The following is a 16,522-nucleotide window of genomic DNA, read 5'->3' as shown; positions in this document are numbered from 1 at the left end:
ACGGCTCATAATCCATTAGGTGAAAAGTACACATGGCCTTTCAATTTTAACTCAATGCTTCAAACTGAATTATTAACCAATTTTTAAAATATTAATCAAATTGAATTAAAATTAAGATAAAATCAAAATTAATCAAAACAAAATAATTTTAGATTGATTATCGATTTTAACCGATTAACCAGAAAATATAAAAAAAATAAATAATTTAAATTATTAATTAATTAAATATTAATAAAAATATATTTATAATTTTTTATTTATAAATATAATTTAATATTAATAAGAAATAATTATAAGTTAAATATTATTATAAAATTATAAAAATAATAATTATAAATAATATAATATTAATCAAATTATAATTAATATATTAATTAATAGAAATTTAGTTATTTTTATTAAACCAAAGATAAACGAATTAAATTAACCAAACTTATCTTTACCAAAATAATCGAAATATCAATTTAGTTCAGTTGTAATCAAACTTGTTTACTCCGATGCTTTCGATCTAAAGCTCGTTTACTCTGATATTTTTGAACTAAAGCTCACTGGTTAGTATCTTAAATATGTTTGAAAATGACAGTATAAGTGTCAAGCAAGCAGCCAATGGTTAATGGAAACTAGTACGTTGAATTAAGATATAATATTTTTACAAATAACACAACAACTCCCATTTTTATATCCTTTAATCAACTTGCTTAATTACTTTGTATAGGCAACTTAATTAAGCGAAAGAGGCATACAATGAGAAATGATTAATGGTTTAGATGTTGGCATCCATGGCCATAATGGTGCTTAGATTCATTGGCCATAATGTCATAAGCTGCTGCACAATAATCCTGTTAGCCTTCTGTTGGATGGAAAGGATCCCAGAGCACGTACTGGTCTCTGTTTGAGCACAAATTCGAAAGTACTGTGCAAGTTCCTATCCCATTATACAGCCCTTGCCCGCAACAGGCTATCTTTGATGTTGCAAATCCTGTTGGAAACAAACAACACATCATTAATTGCTGCGGCTTCATAATTATAAGAATTTCCCTTAATTACACAGAAGATATGAATTCATTAGAGTTAGGTGGTGTTAGGTCCTTCATAATTAAAAGCAATATATATGATTAAAGAGAGGGAGCTGTGAGTCTAAACAAACCAAATTCCTGTGGCTTGATGATCATGTCCATGTTCATATCAAAAGCATTGGCGGCAATGAAAGTATCAGAGCCTATTTCCTTGTCGAGTCCTAGAAGCATTTGAAAGAGCATAGGATTGAATATTGCCGTAGCTCTTTGTGGCTCCGGTGCACATTCCCCGCTCCTGCTCATAGAGTAAGCTAGCTCAGCTGGAACACAACCCAGTGGTCCAATCCCTGTCACCAGAACCCTTCTGGCTCCCAACTCATACAGCTTCTGCATTACAATTATAATAAACCCAAAATCCAAGTACACAAAACCCATATTCCTGGATCAATCAAACTCTTACCTACCATGAGAATTTTCTTATATTCTGAGACAAGATACCGGCAATAATCAGGAAGCGAAAATTGTTGCCTTCTCAATGAAAATGTAGGCAAGAAATAGTTGTTTACGAAATCATTTCCTCCTAGTGTTATAAGGACTAGTGCATTCTTCACTAGCTGTTGTGCCTGAGCTGCTCCAATGATTGCACTAACCCTTTGCCGGTACTCATGGAATAATTCAAGTTGCCTTGAGATCCTTAATATGTTGACCTGCAGATTAATTAATTTCACTTTTAATTACTGAACTAATCTGTACTTATTATCAGATATGAAAAAAAAATGTTATTTGCATAAGTTGGCTGGCTGCTGGACTTACAAATTGAATTCCAGTGTCATTTAGGATTCCAATTCCGGCAGAAGCAAAGTTGGCACCATTAAGTAGTTTCTGGCCATTGAGCTCAGGATTCAAGTAAGGCAATGTTGGCTCCAATCTCATTGACTCACCTAAGTATGTATAACATATAATTAACATGTATATATAATATATAATTAACATATATATATATATATATATATATATATATATATATATACACCTATTGATCAGTAAACAAAGAAGAGAAACTTACTGATAAGATCAGGAAAGTTTAAGCCATTAGAGAAGCGGCCCGTTGGCTGGTGGGTGAAGGGGAAATCAATGCCGTAAGGCGGAGAATCAGCACGAGCAGGTGTGGCTAGGTAGTTGTTGTTGCCACTGTCAAAGAGAGAATCACCAAACACAAAGAAAGCACGATGAGAAGCTGCCTCTGCTGCCAGCTGAGGCGAAACTGTGACCATTGAAGCCACTAGGGCAACAGCCATGGTGTGAACAAACATAGAGCTTGACATGAAAACACTTCTTTAGTAATAACTCTCCCTCTCCAAAATCAAATCTGCGGGTGCAGACTATAGCTCTTGAATGGGAAGAATGGAACATAAATGTGGTCTATATGGGATTTAATTAGCTCTCTCTTTGTTCATTAATTTAATGTGGATGTTTGACTTTGATGATAATGAAGTTTAATTTGTACTCCAATAGGCAGATATAGCTCTTAAATATTGTTTCCATTTTCTGTACCATCCTTAGAGATTTCTCTTTGCAGTGGAAGTGAGAAGCTATATTATATTTAATTTGTTTAAATTAGGTCAATAGCTTAGTTTGCTTTATATTATATGATTTCCTTTTTAAGTTCTGTGAATTGAAGTTGCGATGTGAATGAAATGAGAAGGGAATGAATTCAAAGCATTAGGTGAAGGCATCCAAACTGGCCTTATGAGATTTGCATTAAATACCTTAATTAATTAAGGGCTATCCAATCATCTCTTAATGCGGAGTATAGGCAAGAAGAGTAGACTCTACTTAAACAATTGATATGGCACATCCTAGGCTTCCTTATTATAGGCCAAGAGAGAGAACTCTATGGGAATCTTTTTTATTTTTAGATAAGTGATGCAACATTAAGTTGAATTAATTTCCAAGTCCTACCTTTAACCTAATAGATGATAAGAGATTTTATTATATTATGAAAGATGAGGGACTCTATAGATCTCTAAGAATTCTCAAATAAATATGCCTAATACATTTTAGCCACATCCAATTTTAAGTTTGATTAATTCAAGGAGTAGGATGTGTTAAGCTTAAGCCAAAATTCAACTTGAGTCTTGAGACCTCACATATGTAATATTATTTAGAACTTGTTTGTTCTAAATATGTATCACTTCTCAATGAGTAACTTAATGCCTTATTTGGTTAGGGGTAAATAAATTAAGGGTCTGTTTGATTTAGCACTTTTGATATAACGGATAACTATAATAGTTGATAATTGTTGCTGATAGCTGATAACTGATTGACTTGATATATCCAAAGTATTTGATAAAATTATGTCTAATTGTTACTGTTATATGTAAAGCAACTAATTAGAGTATATATCATATTATTTATTTTACTATTAAAATATAGATATAATTATTAACTTGTTATACAACATATTAAAATATAATTATTTTTTAAGTATATATAAAAATGAATATTATAATTATTATATTTATAATATTTTATATTTATTTTTTATTTATTATAATTTTAAATAATCTATTGATATAAAAAAATTATTTTAAAGACAAAAACTTTATAACTGATAAATTTTTTAAAAGAATAATGTAGTATAAATAGAAAATAAAATCAAATCAGCTATCAGTCGATAAAAAATAATTCTAAAAATAAAGCTAATACAAATTGCAGTTTATAGGTATCTTATCACCTTAGTAGACCTGTTTTGATATCTATCAGTTACACTCAAAAGGTAAACTAAATACTTACTAAAAAAATTAAAAACTTTCTAAAAAGTGTAAAAATTAGTATTATTTAGTTTGTATTATCAAACCAATTTCCTATAAAGTATGCAATTCATATACCAGAGAAACAACTTATCTAAATGGGATTTAGTAAATCAAGGCCCAATCAAACAAAACCAAATTTTAGCACTTGCTAAGAATTTGAGATCCTTAATTGAGTTACCTTAACTAAACAAGAACTTCATTTTTTTTTTATCATGTACTATACGTAAATTATATATTTTTATATGTTATATTAAAATTTAGATGATATATTATAAAAAATAATTTATTAATTAACTTTATTTTTATAAAATAGGAAAACTGAAAAAAAAAATAGTATCTTTAGACTTTTTAATAATACTACTGAAGTCGGCTTGAGCTTACACCTTTTACTATGTTTGTATTGTGGGAAAAATTAATGAGAGGTATAAAAAAAAGGTGAAAAATATAATAATTAAATTTTGATTTCAAACAATTAGAGTCGGTTATATAGATATTTTTCATCATTCAACTCTATTTGAAATTAATTTTATAATTTTTGAATAAATTATAAATCTTTTGATAATATTTCTCCCACGTTATTTTATATCTCTTATTTCCTTTTAACTAATTTTATCATTAATTTATTGTACTTTTGTATTAAGGTATTTGATATTCTATATTGGATATGACTAAATTATTTTAATGGACACTCTTTCATTTTATTCTCAATGTGTGCTATACGTATTTTTTTTATGGATAAAGATGGAAAATATAAATAAAAAATGATTTGGAAAATTAATTCCTTTGATAGAGAAAAAAAAAAGATTTTCAGGAAATTGAGATAAAATGCAATAAAATAAGACAGATTTTCATACTTTTTGAAATTTTGAAGTTAATTTGTCATAAAATGCACAGTAAATGGGTCAAAATTTGAATAATGAATTATATTGTAACCTTTAGATGAATTACTATTTAGCTTTTAAAATTTTACTAAAGTAATAAGTAAATTTTAATATTTTTTCAAAGAAAATATTTCAAAATAATTATTGTCAATGTGAATGACCAAATTGATATTTCGTTCAATTATTTTTTCTTAGAATTATATATTATTTAATAAGTACGTTTTTTTTAAATATAAGTAATATTTTTAATTTTTTAAAACTCACAATTTTATAACTTTAAAAGCAATCTTAATTTCATTGATTTCTATCCTCTATTCTAAAAAATAGATTAATGCTATCCATGGGCCAAATTTGTAGTTCTAAACAAGTACTCATAGTAGGTGAGTATTTAGTTAATTGAATCAGATTAAATCAAACTTTTAATTAATCGAATTGTTAATCGACTCTTAAAATATTAATTGAATCGTCGAAAAAAAAATTAAAATCTAAAATATTCAATCGGTTATTGATTATAACTAAACTCACCAAAAAATTAAATATATATTTATATTATTAATTATTTAATAAGTATTAATAAAAATACACTTATAATCCTTTTAATTCATTAAAAAAATAAATATAATTTAATATTAATAAAATAATAATTTTAAATTAAATATTATTATAAAATCATATAAATAACAATTATAAACAATATAATAATAATAATAATAGAAATTCAATTATTTTGATTATTTTAATTATCAAATCAAAAGTAATTTAATTAATAATTAAAAATAAAAAATTATTATTATTATTAATTGAAAATTAAATATAACTAAATTTATTCTTATCAAAATAATCAAATTTTATTGATTTGAGTTAGTTATTCGATTACAATTAAATCATATACACCTCTAAATATTTTTAAAATAACACATAAATTTATTTAATATAATTTAATTTAATAATTAAATATATATTACTTACTTAATATAATTAAATTTCGTTTTCTGCTATTTCATTTTCTGCTACCCCAACTTCCATTAAAAAACACACTTGATAAATTGATTTCTAGGTTCTACTCCGAGCCAAATATGGTACTAGGAAACCAAACATTAAATATGTGTCTTATCCTTGTTAATGCTAAGACTTTAAAATAAATGCTTGGTGATCCATCATTTTCCACTTGAGATCATCTCAAAATTTATTTTCTTCAACCAGAGGATTTTATTTTTTAATAATTAAATTAAATTTATTAATATTAAAATAATTTTGTAACATTGTAAAATTTTAATTATAATTTAATTGAATAGGAATGATAAAAAGAAAAAGTTCAAGTGGCATAGGATTGTTGGCGCAGGAGACAAGGCATGTGAGGCTTTGGTGAGGAAAAATAAATGAATTAAGGAATGATTAGTAGGCTTGCGTCACATTTGGGCCCTCATGACTTTGACAAAAGGCTGAAGCACTTTGAGAATACATATATATATATATATATATATATATATATATATATATTAAGGAATGATTAGTGGGCTTGCGTCACATTTGGGCCCTCATGACTTTGGCATAACGCTGAAGCACTTTGAGAAGCACTTTGAGACTCAAAGTGCTTCAGCGTTATGCCAAAGTCATGAGGGCCCAAATGTGACGCAAGCCCACTAATCATTCCTTAATTCATTTATTTTTCCTCACCAAAGCCTCACATGCCTTGTCTTCTGGGCCAATAATCCTATGCCACTTGAACTTTTTCTTTTTATCATTCCTATTCAATTAAATTATAATTAAAATTTTACTATGTTAAAAAATTATTTTAATATTAATAAATTAAATTTAATTATTAAAATATAAAATCCTCTGATTGAAGAAAATAAATTTTGAGATGATTTGACATGGAAGAAGCTCTCAAGTGTGTGTGTGTGTATATATATATATATATATATATATATATATATATATATATATATATATATATATTTTAACATGTAATTAGCTCTATTAATTTTAAAAATAAATCTAAAAATAATTAATTAAAATTCATTGATTGGAAATATCAATTTTATTTTTTTTTTGCTATTTAGAATTGAAGGGAAAGATAACAAAAATATTTAAAAAATATTATTTAAAAGTTTGAAATAATTATTTAATTATTTTAAATTTATTATATATAATTAAAATATATTAAATTTAATTATAAAATCAAACGCTTATTATCGTACTAAAAATTTAAACTCACAATACTATTCCACTAAGTGACAACATTAATTTTAGTATATTTTCTATTAATATATTTTAAAAAAAATTAATAGCGCCTTTAACAATAGTGTTGAAATTCATTATAGGTTGGAAAGTGATTATTCCATATGATTTACATAAATTGAATAAAATTATTTACAATAGGTAATTTTAAAATTATAATTTTGTAATAAAATTCTTACCTTGAAGAGAATTAAATGATATATGTTTAATATTAGTGTTGCAAATTAGCACTAAAATTAGCACTAAAATTAATAAAATTATTGGACATATTCACAAGTACTTAAATTATTGAATGGGAAAAGGGGAAAAAAATATAAACTTAAAATATATTTTTTTATTATTTAACTTTGATCAAATTTAAATTTAAAATCTCATATATAATCATAAATAATTAAATTAAAATTTATTAGTAATTTATATATATATATTGCTTAAATTATATATATTTTTATTTAATATTAATAAGTTTTAATATAAAATTAATAATAACATATTAATGAATTTACAATATTAGGGTAGTTAGAAGAAGTGTAATTATTATTATTATTATTATTATTATCCCAATTTCTCGATTGAAACAATAACGGCATAAAACCAAATTTTGAAAAAAGCAGGAGTTTTGAGTTTCCCCAAAAACAAATCATTATTTGCAAAAAGCCAAAAGGGAAAAATACAAAGTTCACCGAAGTTCATCGACAGAAATCCCTCTCTCTCTCTCTCTCTCTCTCTCTTTCTCTGTGTACGCGCTTCGATCCTCCTTGCTTTTCTGTAGCTGTTGGGATTTGGGTTTAGGGTTTCAATTTCACCACAAATGCGACGCAATTGGTGTCATATATCGTTGGCATTCCTGCTCAAACTCTTCAATTTTCTTCAAGCATTCGTTGGTATCTCCATAATTATTTACTCCGTATGGATGCTCAATCAATGGAACCATCGTGTTCCCTTTTCTCCTCCGCCCTTTGTTTCTCCCTCTCCGGATTCTTCTTCTGTCTCACTTTTACCCAATTCCCAATCCGACTCGCTTAGGGTTCTTAACCTCGTCGCCGATGTGGCTTATGGGATCGATGATGGGCTCGGGCTTGGTTTGAATTCTTTCAAGCTTCCAGCTCCATGGTATTTTATTTATTTATTTTATTGGGTCTTGAAATGGGGTTACAGTGTTTTTTGTTTTTATCAGAGTTTTTTGGGAATTTATTGGTTTGGATAATGGTTTTGAGATGTGTCTTGAACCGACTTACATCAAATTAGAAAAAGGTTATTAAATGAGCTGATATTAGCTTTAAATGTTTTATTTTCGATTAAATTTGGACAATTTGAATTGATTTTTAATATAGCTTTGGCTGGCTAGTTATTGAATTCACGGGATTTTAATGCTTTCATTTTTTTTTTCACGGTAATTGTGTTTTGATGGTTTGCTGCTGCAAGTATTATTAGTAAATTTGCTTTAGCCGTATATTGGGTTTACTTGTTTTTATGCGAGTGAATCATGAGTAATTTTGTTCGATGCGAAGATTGAAGGGGTCCGTATGAGTTATCATATTGCAATTCAGTTTTGGCTCGTGCATGTTTCGATGGAAATTAAGTTTTCAGTTCCTTCTTTAATGTTTGACGTGATGTTGGCTTTTGTGGTCATTGTGGCTACACAGGTCGTGTGAAATTGGAGCACGAGTTTTGATTTCGACTTTGCTTTGGGTGGCAGGTTCATCTACTCTTTTATGGGTGTGGGCATTATATTGTGTACAATTACTCTCATCGGGTGCATTGCAGCTGAATCTGTTAATGGCTGTTGCCTGTGCTTTGTATCCTGCATAGATGAGCTTCTATCTCCATTTGTTGGGCTTACTTTGGATAAGAAATTAACGTGCAGCTATTCTTGATTAGCTAGTTAATGTTGTTTGACATGTAAAGATGTTATTTAATGTTTTTTGCACATTGGAAATGTAAATTCACGTTCTCCCTCTCCCCCTGAAGGACTTGATGAACTTCAGGGTGCCTTGCCAACTCAAAAGAATCATTCTATAATGAAAATTGGTACCAAACCAGGTCAATCGGTCACTGTGCATGATTATCCTAGAATTAAGGAATTATATTACTGTTCTATATCTTGTACCTTGTTGTTGTTGTTGTTGGCTTGTTGCTATATCTTGAGCTGTACCTACTTTCCACCTTTAGTCTTGTTGCTTCTGTATAAATATCCCATCAAAGAAGAATTAAACTACATGAGCCGCAACTGCTTCACCAGCTCAAAAGAAAGTAACTTAATCTGTTCTATCCCTTTTTTTAATCATATTTTCCAGTAAGAAAAAAAATAGATAATGAAAATTTCTAGTACTGAATTGTCCAGAATTTGTGGTCAGCATTCAGTTTCTTTCATAGTGTCTTGTTCCTTAATGTTGTAAATATTAGTACACCATACTCAAGACTGTACTAATTCTTCTAGAAGCAGCTTTGGTGGCGTTCATTGCAATTGATCATCACTGGCAGAAGGTGATTTTATTTTATTTTGATTACAGTTAATTGTAGCTTTCATCCTGTATACATGATTGGCACCATTAACGGTTTACTCCTTGCTTTAACAGGATCTTCCTTTTGATCCAACTGGAGAACTTCAAAGCCTTCGCTCTTTTGTTGAAGAAAATGTTGATATATGTAAATGGGTTGGCATTACAGTGATTGTAATACAGGTATAATATAATTCGACTTAAAAAGTGATGCCCTCTCTCATGTTCAATCATTTTTTTGGGGGGTAATTTGTTGTTCTCTAAAAGTTAAGGCATTAAAGCATCACAAAACAAAATTATGATATATGGATCTCTAGGAGACTCGGCCAGTGAACCATTGGCTTTTGAGCTGACATTGTGATCAGAAATAAGGAGCATAAATGAGTCGAGCCACTCACTTGCTGCTTGAGGCTTGGCTCATTTGCCCAGTAAGCCAGGTGGAAGCTTGATTTTTAGGCTCGTTGAGTTTACTAACCCTCAGTTTGTTTAGGTTCACGAGTTGACTCATATATTGGCTTATATATATATATATATATATATATATATATATATAGAGAGAGAGAGAGAGAGAGAGAGAGAGAGAGAGAGAGAGAGAGAGAGAGAGAGGATTGTGGCTAAATAATTATAAGATATTATAAAATGAAAAGTATAGATAGATTATATAACCATATAAAATATAATTTATGGCTCTATAATTTAATTAAATGTGTTATTATTATTATTATTAATTCATGCCTATTATTAAATGAGTTTTAGATAATAATTAATAAAATTCATAAAATATATATGTTTAGTAATTAGGCTTGATAATTCAAGCTTGAGCTGATTTATAAATGAGCTAAATGTTAGCTACAAGCTATGAGCCAAGCTCATGAGCTTGATAAATGAACCAAATGTGAGCTGATTTGACCAAACTCGAGCCTAATAAAACTTAAATGAGCCGAGCTTGAGATTAGTATGTGAGCTTAAATTAAATAAAAATTTATGAACTGAGCCTAAGCTTTTGAAAGCAGGCTCTGCACAGCTTGACTGGGCTCATTTACACCCTTATCAGAAATACTTTGAACGGTAGCCTGACATTTTTCTCTAGCAGCTTTTATGCACTGCTGTAAAACAAAGTAAATGTTCTTGAGATAGTCTGTCATTGAGCTTGTCAGGGCTTTTTTGTACTGTCCACAAATTCTGTAATTTGTATGCACCTGAAGTTCAATGGTAAGAATGTAAAATTGTTTCAATGATCCAACTTTATACTTGGCCTAACATATGAAACATAGATGATTAAAACATTATGAAGGGGGTATGGTATTGTTGCATTTGATGTATGGACTTGTATGCCTACTGATGAAAAGCTTTTCCCCTACTGAATGAAGTCCTTTTTATGCATCTATTCATCATTATTAATTACAAAGGCGACCCGCGGTTTTCATTTCCAGTGTAAATAACTTGATTTGTATTTTTCTAAAAGAATCATTCTAGGAGCCACTGATGCATCATTTTATTAATTATTTTTCAACTGTTTTCTCTGTTCAGGCACTAGCTCTACTGCTTGCGATAATTCTGCGAGCTCTGCTTTCTACTCGCACAACAGATTCAGAATATGAGGATGATTATGAGAATGTTAGAGGTAGAACTTGGGAGCCACTCCTAAATCAATCAGGTCAAACATCTGGCTCAGGGACTCATTCAGACATCTGGAGCTCACGGATGAGAGAGAAGGTATTTTTCATTTGAGGCCATATACTCAACTCAACTCAATTAAGCCTTTATCCCAAGAATTTGAGGTCTGCTATATGGATTTTTTTTCTCCATTCTAAACGATTTAGGGTAAAATCCTCGGAAATGTGTAATATTTCTAGGTCATGTTGTACTACTCTCTTCCAAGTCAGTTTAGGTCTAACCTGTCACATCCTGACTTAGCGGGCCCCAGCTCAAGCCCCTCTCTGGGTGGCCATCTTGCCGGCGTACCCCCCTAGAGGCCGGCGGTGCGACTCACAAGGTACTGTCCGCTTTGGTGGAGTTCAATCCCTTCGCCCTGCAGAGCTAGTATTCGAACCCTTATCACCTCACGGGTTTGCTTCGCCTCTTACCAATTGAGCTCTCTGGATGGCCATCTTGCCGGCGTACCCCCCTAGAGGCCGGCGGTGCGACTCACAAGGTACTGTCCGCTTTGGTGGAGTTCAATCCCTTCGCCCTGCAGAGCTAGGATTCGAACCCTTATCACCTCACAGGTTTGCTTCGCCTCTTACCAATTGAGCTCAATTGGTAAGAGGCGAAGCAAACCCGTGAGCTCAATTGGTAAGAGGCAAAGCAAACCCGTGAGGTGATAAGGGTTCGAATCCTAGCTCTGCAGGGCGAAGGGATTGAACTCCACCAAAGCGGACAGTACCTTGTGAGTCGCACCGCCGGCCTCTAGGGGGGTACGCCGGCAAGATGGCCACCCAGAGAGGGGCTTGAGCTGGGGCCCGCTAAGTCGGGATGTGACATAACTATTCTTTTCTTTCTATCCCCTAGCCTAATGTGCTCTACTTGTTTAACTGGAACCTCTGTATGTCTATGCTTCACATGACCAAATCACCTCAATCTCCCTTCTCTCAACTTATCCTCAATTGGCACCACTCCTACTTTTTCTCTAATACTCTCATTATGGACTTTATCTATCTAGCATGACCACTCATCCACCTTAACATTCTCATCTCCGCAACTCTTATCTTAGACACATACGACTCCTTCAATAGCCAAAACTCACTACCATATAACATGGCCAGTCGTATGGCTGTACGGTAAAATTTTCCTTTCAATTTATTGGGAATCTTGCGATCACATAAGACTCCCGTGGCACTTCTCCACTTCAACTATCTGGCTTTAATCCTATGGCTAACATCTTACTCATATCCTCCATCTACTTGAATGATTGAGCCTTGATATTTAAAGCAATTACTTTGGGGCAGTACCATTCCATCCGAACTAACTTCTTCTTCCCTATCACCAGTTCGGCCTTTACTGAACTTGCAATGCATGTATTCTGTTTTCGTTCTACTTAACTTAAAATCCTTTGACTTTAGAGTACTTCTATAAAGCTCTAGCTTTCTATTGACTTCTTCTCGCATCTCATCTATCAGAATTATATCATCTGTAAACATCATGCACCAAGGGATATTCTTTTGTATATGTTTCGTCAATTCATCTAAAACTAATGTAAAAAGGTAAGAGCTTACAGCTGAACTTTGATGTAATCCAATTGAGATAGAAAAATCTCTTGTGTCCCCTCCCACTGTGCGCACAATAGTAGTTGCTCCTTCATACATAACTTTCAACATTTGTATGTATCTAATAGATACCCTCTTTTGTTCAAACACTCTCCATAAGACATCTCTTGGAACACTATCATAAGCCTTTTCCAAATCGATAAAAACCATATGTAGATTTTTCTTCACATCTCTATATTTCTACATCAAGCTTCTAATGAGGAAGATCGCTTTCATAGTTGAACGACCGGGCATGAAGTCAAATTGATTGGTAGAGATAGAAGTGTCATGACGTAGTCGATGTTCCATAATTCTCTCCCACAACTTCATTTGAGGCCATGTATTACCAATAAATTGAAAGATCTTTATTTAACACATACAAATCATAAGTAGCATAAATAAACAATAAGTAGAACAACACTAGAAACCCCCACAACCTTGCTTTTTTATATTAATTGATCTCAAATAGGAATTGTGTTTTAGTTGATGGCTTCCTATTGTTTGATAAACCTGTTGGGAAGAAGTATACAGTGAGAGCTTGTTGAAAAGATAGTTGCCACAATAATACTTTCAAACTGGTTCTCCTTTTTTTTTTTTTTTTGATAGATTAAATTATATGCCATGAACATGATTTTGCAGTGCTTTCCAGTCGGGAGATGTATCCTTGATGTGGCAATATTGGTGCCAAGGATTATTGTCAACAGTCATGTGAAAGTGGTCTTCCTTTGCAGTATCCTATTTAACCTGTGGAAAATCTGATAAATGCAATTCATTCTATTACTGGCTAACTTATTTCAATTTCTATTAGCAACTTTTGACTCAAATTTGATTGTGATAGTGGTCAATTTTTCTGCTTCTCTTTCTTTCCCACCTCACCTCCTGTTGTGAGATTTAGGACTATTTTGATTTAATTTTTAACTGTGAATTAGATCTTTCATTCTATTATAGTTAGGAAGTTTAGATTTATATTATTTAGGAATATTTAAAAAGTTATATAAGGTTTAGTATATTCCTAGTTAGAATTGGACTAGTGTTTTCCCATTTTGGAATTCCTAATCCTAGTGGTTGTAGGATTAGTTACTAGACTATAAAAAAAATACCTATGTAACCTAGGTATTAAGTAGAGAGCTTATATGTTTATTATTGACAATTGAGAATTAATCAATTTTGAAATTTCAGTTCTTTTCCCTTTTGAGTGTTCTTTGGTTCTATGTCACATCTATATTCTCATGTATGAGAGGGATGGCTAGTGGTGGTGATAGTTTATGTTTCGATCCTTTCCTTTGAACATTTAATAAGAATTGTATCAAGTACCTGTTTTTCATTCTTATGAAAGATCACTGGTCAATGGTTTTTTTATTAGTTATATTCTGTATTCCATTTGTGTGAAACATAGTTATTAAAGGCGAGCCTCAGGCTCAAGGCTCACTATGCTTGAATCCTAGTGCCTATGCGCCTAGGTGAGTGCCTTTGTTCTAGGCTCAAGGTTCTAGAAAGGCATGCCTTATTTATTTTTATCTTTAGCAAGCAATTTTATTGGCAAAAAGGATTACCATTTAAACTCAAACCAACAAACCCAATTCAAAATATATGCCAAAGAAAAAAAAGGAAAAGTATCACATTTATTTGACTTTTATGGATTTTTTAAATCTTTTATTTTGCGCCTCATCTCGCGCCTCATCTCGCTAAGCCGCGCGCCTGCACTTTGCGCCTTGCGCCTAGGCTCCTAGACTCCTCGGCACCTTAGTGCGCCTTGAGCCTTTAATAACTATGGTGTGAAATGAAATACTTACAAAGTGTAGTCTTTTTTGTGCAATTATTTGAATTATATTTGTTTGCAGATTGCGCCTCTTATGGTATTCATATTTTTCATTGCAGTATGGATTGAACAGCGGTGATAAAACTAAAACACTGAATCAGAATGCATCAATGAGCATGAAATCCAAGTAATTCAGATCAGAGAAGCTGTGTCCCTCAAGGCAAATAAAAGGAGTCTCACGCCGTTACCAACGTGTATATTGTTGCTTTTAGTCACATTAGTGTCGGTGTTTCCTGGAGGAAGCTGTGATGTGTATAGGTTAAGTTGTTTTGTACTGATTGGGTAACATTCTCTGTAAAGGCTGAAATGCTGTACTTCTAATATCATGTTCTGGTCATCATCATTAGCCAATGATTTGATGTCGACATCTACCATTGCTGAAATGAACTCTGTGTTCGTTTGATGTTTTTTTTTTCTCTGCTATTTTGGATTCGGATTGTGCTTAATGTTTATCTGTTGTCTGTCCTGTAATCAATGAAAGGCACTTGTTTTTCCCACTCTCTTTTTTGCCAGAAGAAAGAAAACCTCCTTAGAAATGGTTACTAGTTTTTCCCTTGGTTGAGCATATGGTGAAAAGCTTGTTAGTCATCCATTTTTTCTAAATTTTAGCTCAAAATCTTTGAATTTCAAAAAGAATTTTAAAGTTCAAAATCAATGGGTCATTTGAATTGGTAAATCCCAGTTGGTTTAGCATAAGCAAGGATAAACTAATTATTTGTCTAATGAATAATAATTAGAAAACCACAGTGATGATCGCTTCAACATTGATTATTCAAATTCCATGTTAAATTCATTTAATTTAATTTTCATATTGAAATAGTTTAATACCTTTTAATTTAAAAAAATTAAAAATTTAATTAATTTTCTTTAACAAATAATTTATTTATCATGATTATTTAATTCAATCAATTAAAAGAATTATTGAAGTAGCTGCAAACAGGGTATATGAGATGTTATTGTGCCTAAGCAAGATGCTAATCAAGCAACACCATAATCGCTCGAAATTGGAGGACAAGATAATAAGAAATACAGAGGTTTTCCTTTTTTTTGTTATTATTATTCAACTCAAGAAAAAAATAACCTTATACATGAGGTAGGGGTAGTATAGGGATAAAAAATTATGATTCACTTTTGACATATATATGATGATATACTGAAAAAAAATGGATTATTATTATTAAATTAAACAAAAAAAAATTTATTTTTTTTTTTTTTATATATCAATTATTTATAAATAATAAATAATAAAAAAAAAAATAATATTTCCTTTTTATGACCAAGCTAAATCACAGTCAGCTCCTTGGCTATAAAAAAATAGTAAATTATTATTTAATTTTTATATTTTAATAAAATTAATTATTTAGTATTTATAGTTTGAAAAAATATTATCTAGTCTTTATATTTTACTTTCGTTAAACTATTTAGTTTTTATTAATTTTTTCATTAATCAATACTGATTAAATTATTATTTAATCCCTCTATTTTAGTAAAATTAATTAGTTAGTCTCTACATTTTAAAAAAATAAATTAATTAATCTATATAATTTAATTTTGTTATTTATTTAATTTTATAATTATTTTTTATATTTAAATTATCTTAATCATTTGTCCCTTATTTCTCTTTCCATATACTCACATCTTTTTCCTACATTTTCATATGTTACAAAAACGGTTCAAGTTTTCTATACAAAAAAGATAATCAATTTATTTAAGTTTCTAAATAATTAGGTAAAATTATTTTTAGGTATAGAAAATATAAAATTAGTGTCCAAGCAATTAGAGATTTAAAAAAATATAAATTTAAATATAATATCTATATAGTAAAATTTTTATTTTTATAAAATAATATATTATTTAAAATATTATATTTTTTAAAATATACAAAATAACTAATTAATTTTATTCGATAGAGAAATTAAATAATATTTTATTAATTAATTAATTTTCTTAAAGTAAAGTAAAGGAATAAATAGTAATTTAAATAAAATAAATAAAAAAATTTT

At 30.2% G+C, this 16,522-nt stretch overlaps 1 protein-coding gene and 1 pseudogene across 3 annotated transcripts; one reads left to right on the top strand and one right to left on the bottom strand.

Annotated features, from left to right (window-relative positions):
- Window positions 1–676: 676 nt before the first annotated feature.
- Window positions 677–2,510, bottom strand: LOC110649720 (GDSL esterase/lipase At4g28780-like; annotated as a pseudogene).
- Window positions 2,511–7,541: 5,031 nt separating this feature from the next.
- Window positions 7,542–14,922, top strand: LOC110649725 (tetraspanin-18). Of its 3 annotated transcripts, XM_021804419.2 has the most exons (7): window positions 7,542–8,067; window positions 8,654–8,753; window positions 9,361–9,441; window positions 9,534–9,638; window positions 10,986–11,171; window positions 13,340–13,430; window positions 14,579–14,922. In XM_021804419.2, exons 1-7 carry the CDS (start codon window positions 7,766–7,768, stop codon window positions 14,596–14,598), a joined length of 885 nt encoding a protein of 294 aa, XP_021660111.1. In that variant the 5' UTR covers window positions 7,542–7,765; the 3' UTR covers window positions 14,599–14,922. The 3 variants fall into 3 exon arrangements, with proteins under 3 accessions (XP_021660111.1, XP_021660112.1, XP_058005840.1); XM_021804420.2 differs by lacking the exon at window positions 13,340–13,430; XM_058149857.1 differs by having other exon boundaries at window positions 13,340–14,922.
- Window positions 14,923–16,522: the final 1,600 nt, after the last annotated feature.

Source organism: Hevea brasiliensis, chromosome 7 (genome assembly GCF_030052815.1).
Source record: "Hevea brasiliensis isolate MT/VB/25A 57/8 chromosome 7, ASM3005281v1, whole genome shotgun sequence".
Classification (NCBI taxonomy): Eukaryota; Viridiplantae; Streptophyta; class Magnoliopsida; order Malpighiales; family Euphorbiaceae; genus Hevea; species Hevea brasiliensis.
Note: the sequence above shows the minus strand (reverse complement) of the source record. Positions and strands in the feature narration are given on the sequence as shown.

Coding starts and splice junctions, on each gene's coding strand:
- LOC110649725 (XM_058149857.1), top strand. CDS start 7,766: ATGCGACGCAATTGGTGTCATATATCGTTGGCATTCCTGCTCAAACTC. Junction 8,068..8,653: donor TTCAAGCTTCCAGCTCCATG/GTATTTTATTTA, acceptor TTTGGGTGGCAG/GTTCATCTACTCTTTTATGG. Junction 11,172..13,339: donor GCTCACGGATGAGAGAGAAG/GTATTTTTCATT, acceptor ATGATTTTGCAG/TGCTTTCCAGTCGGGAGATG.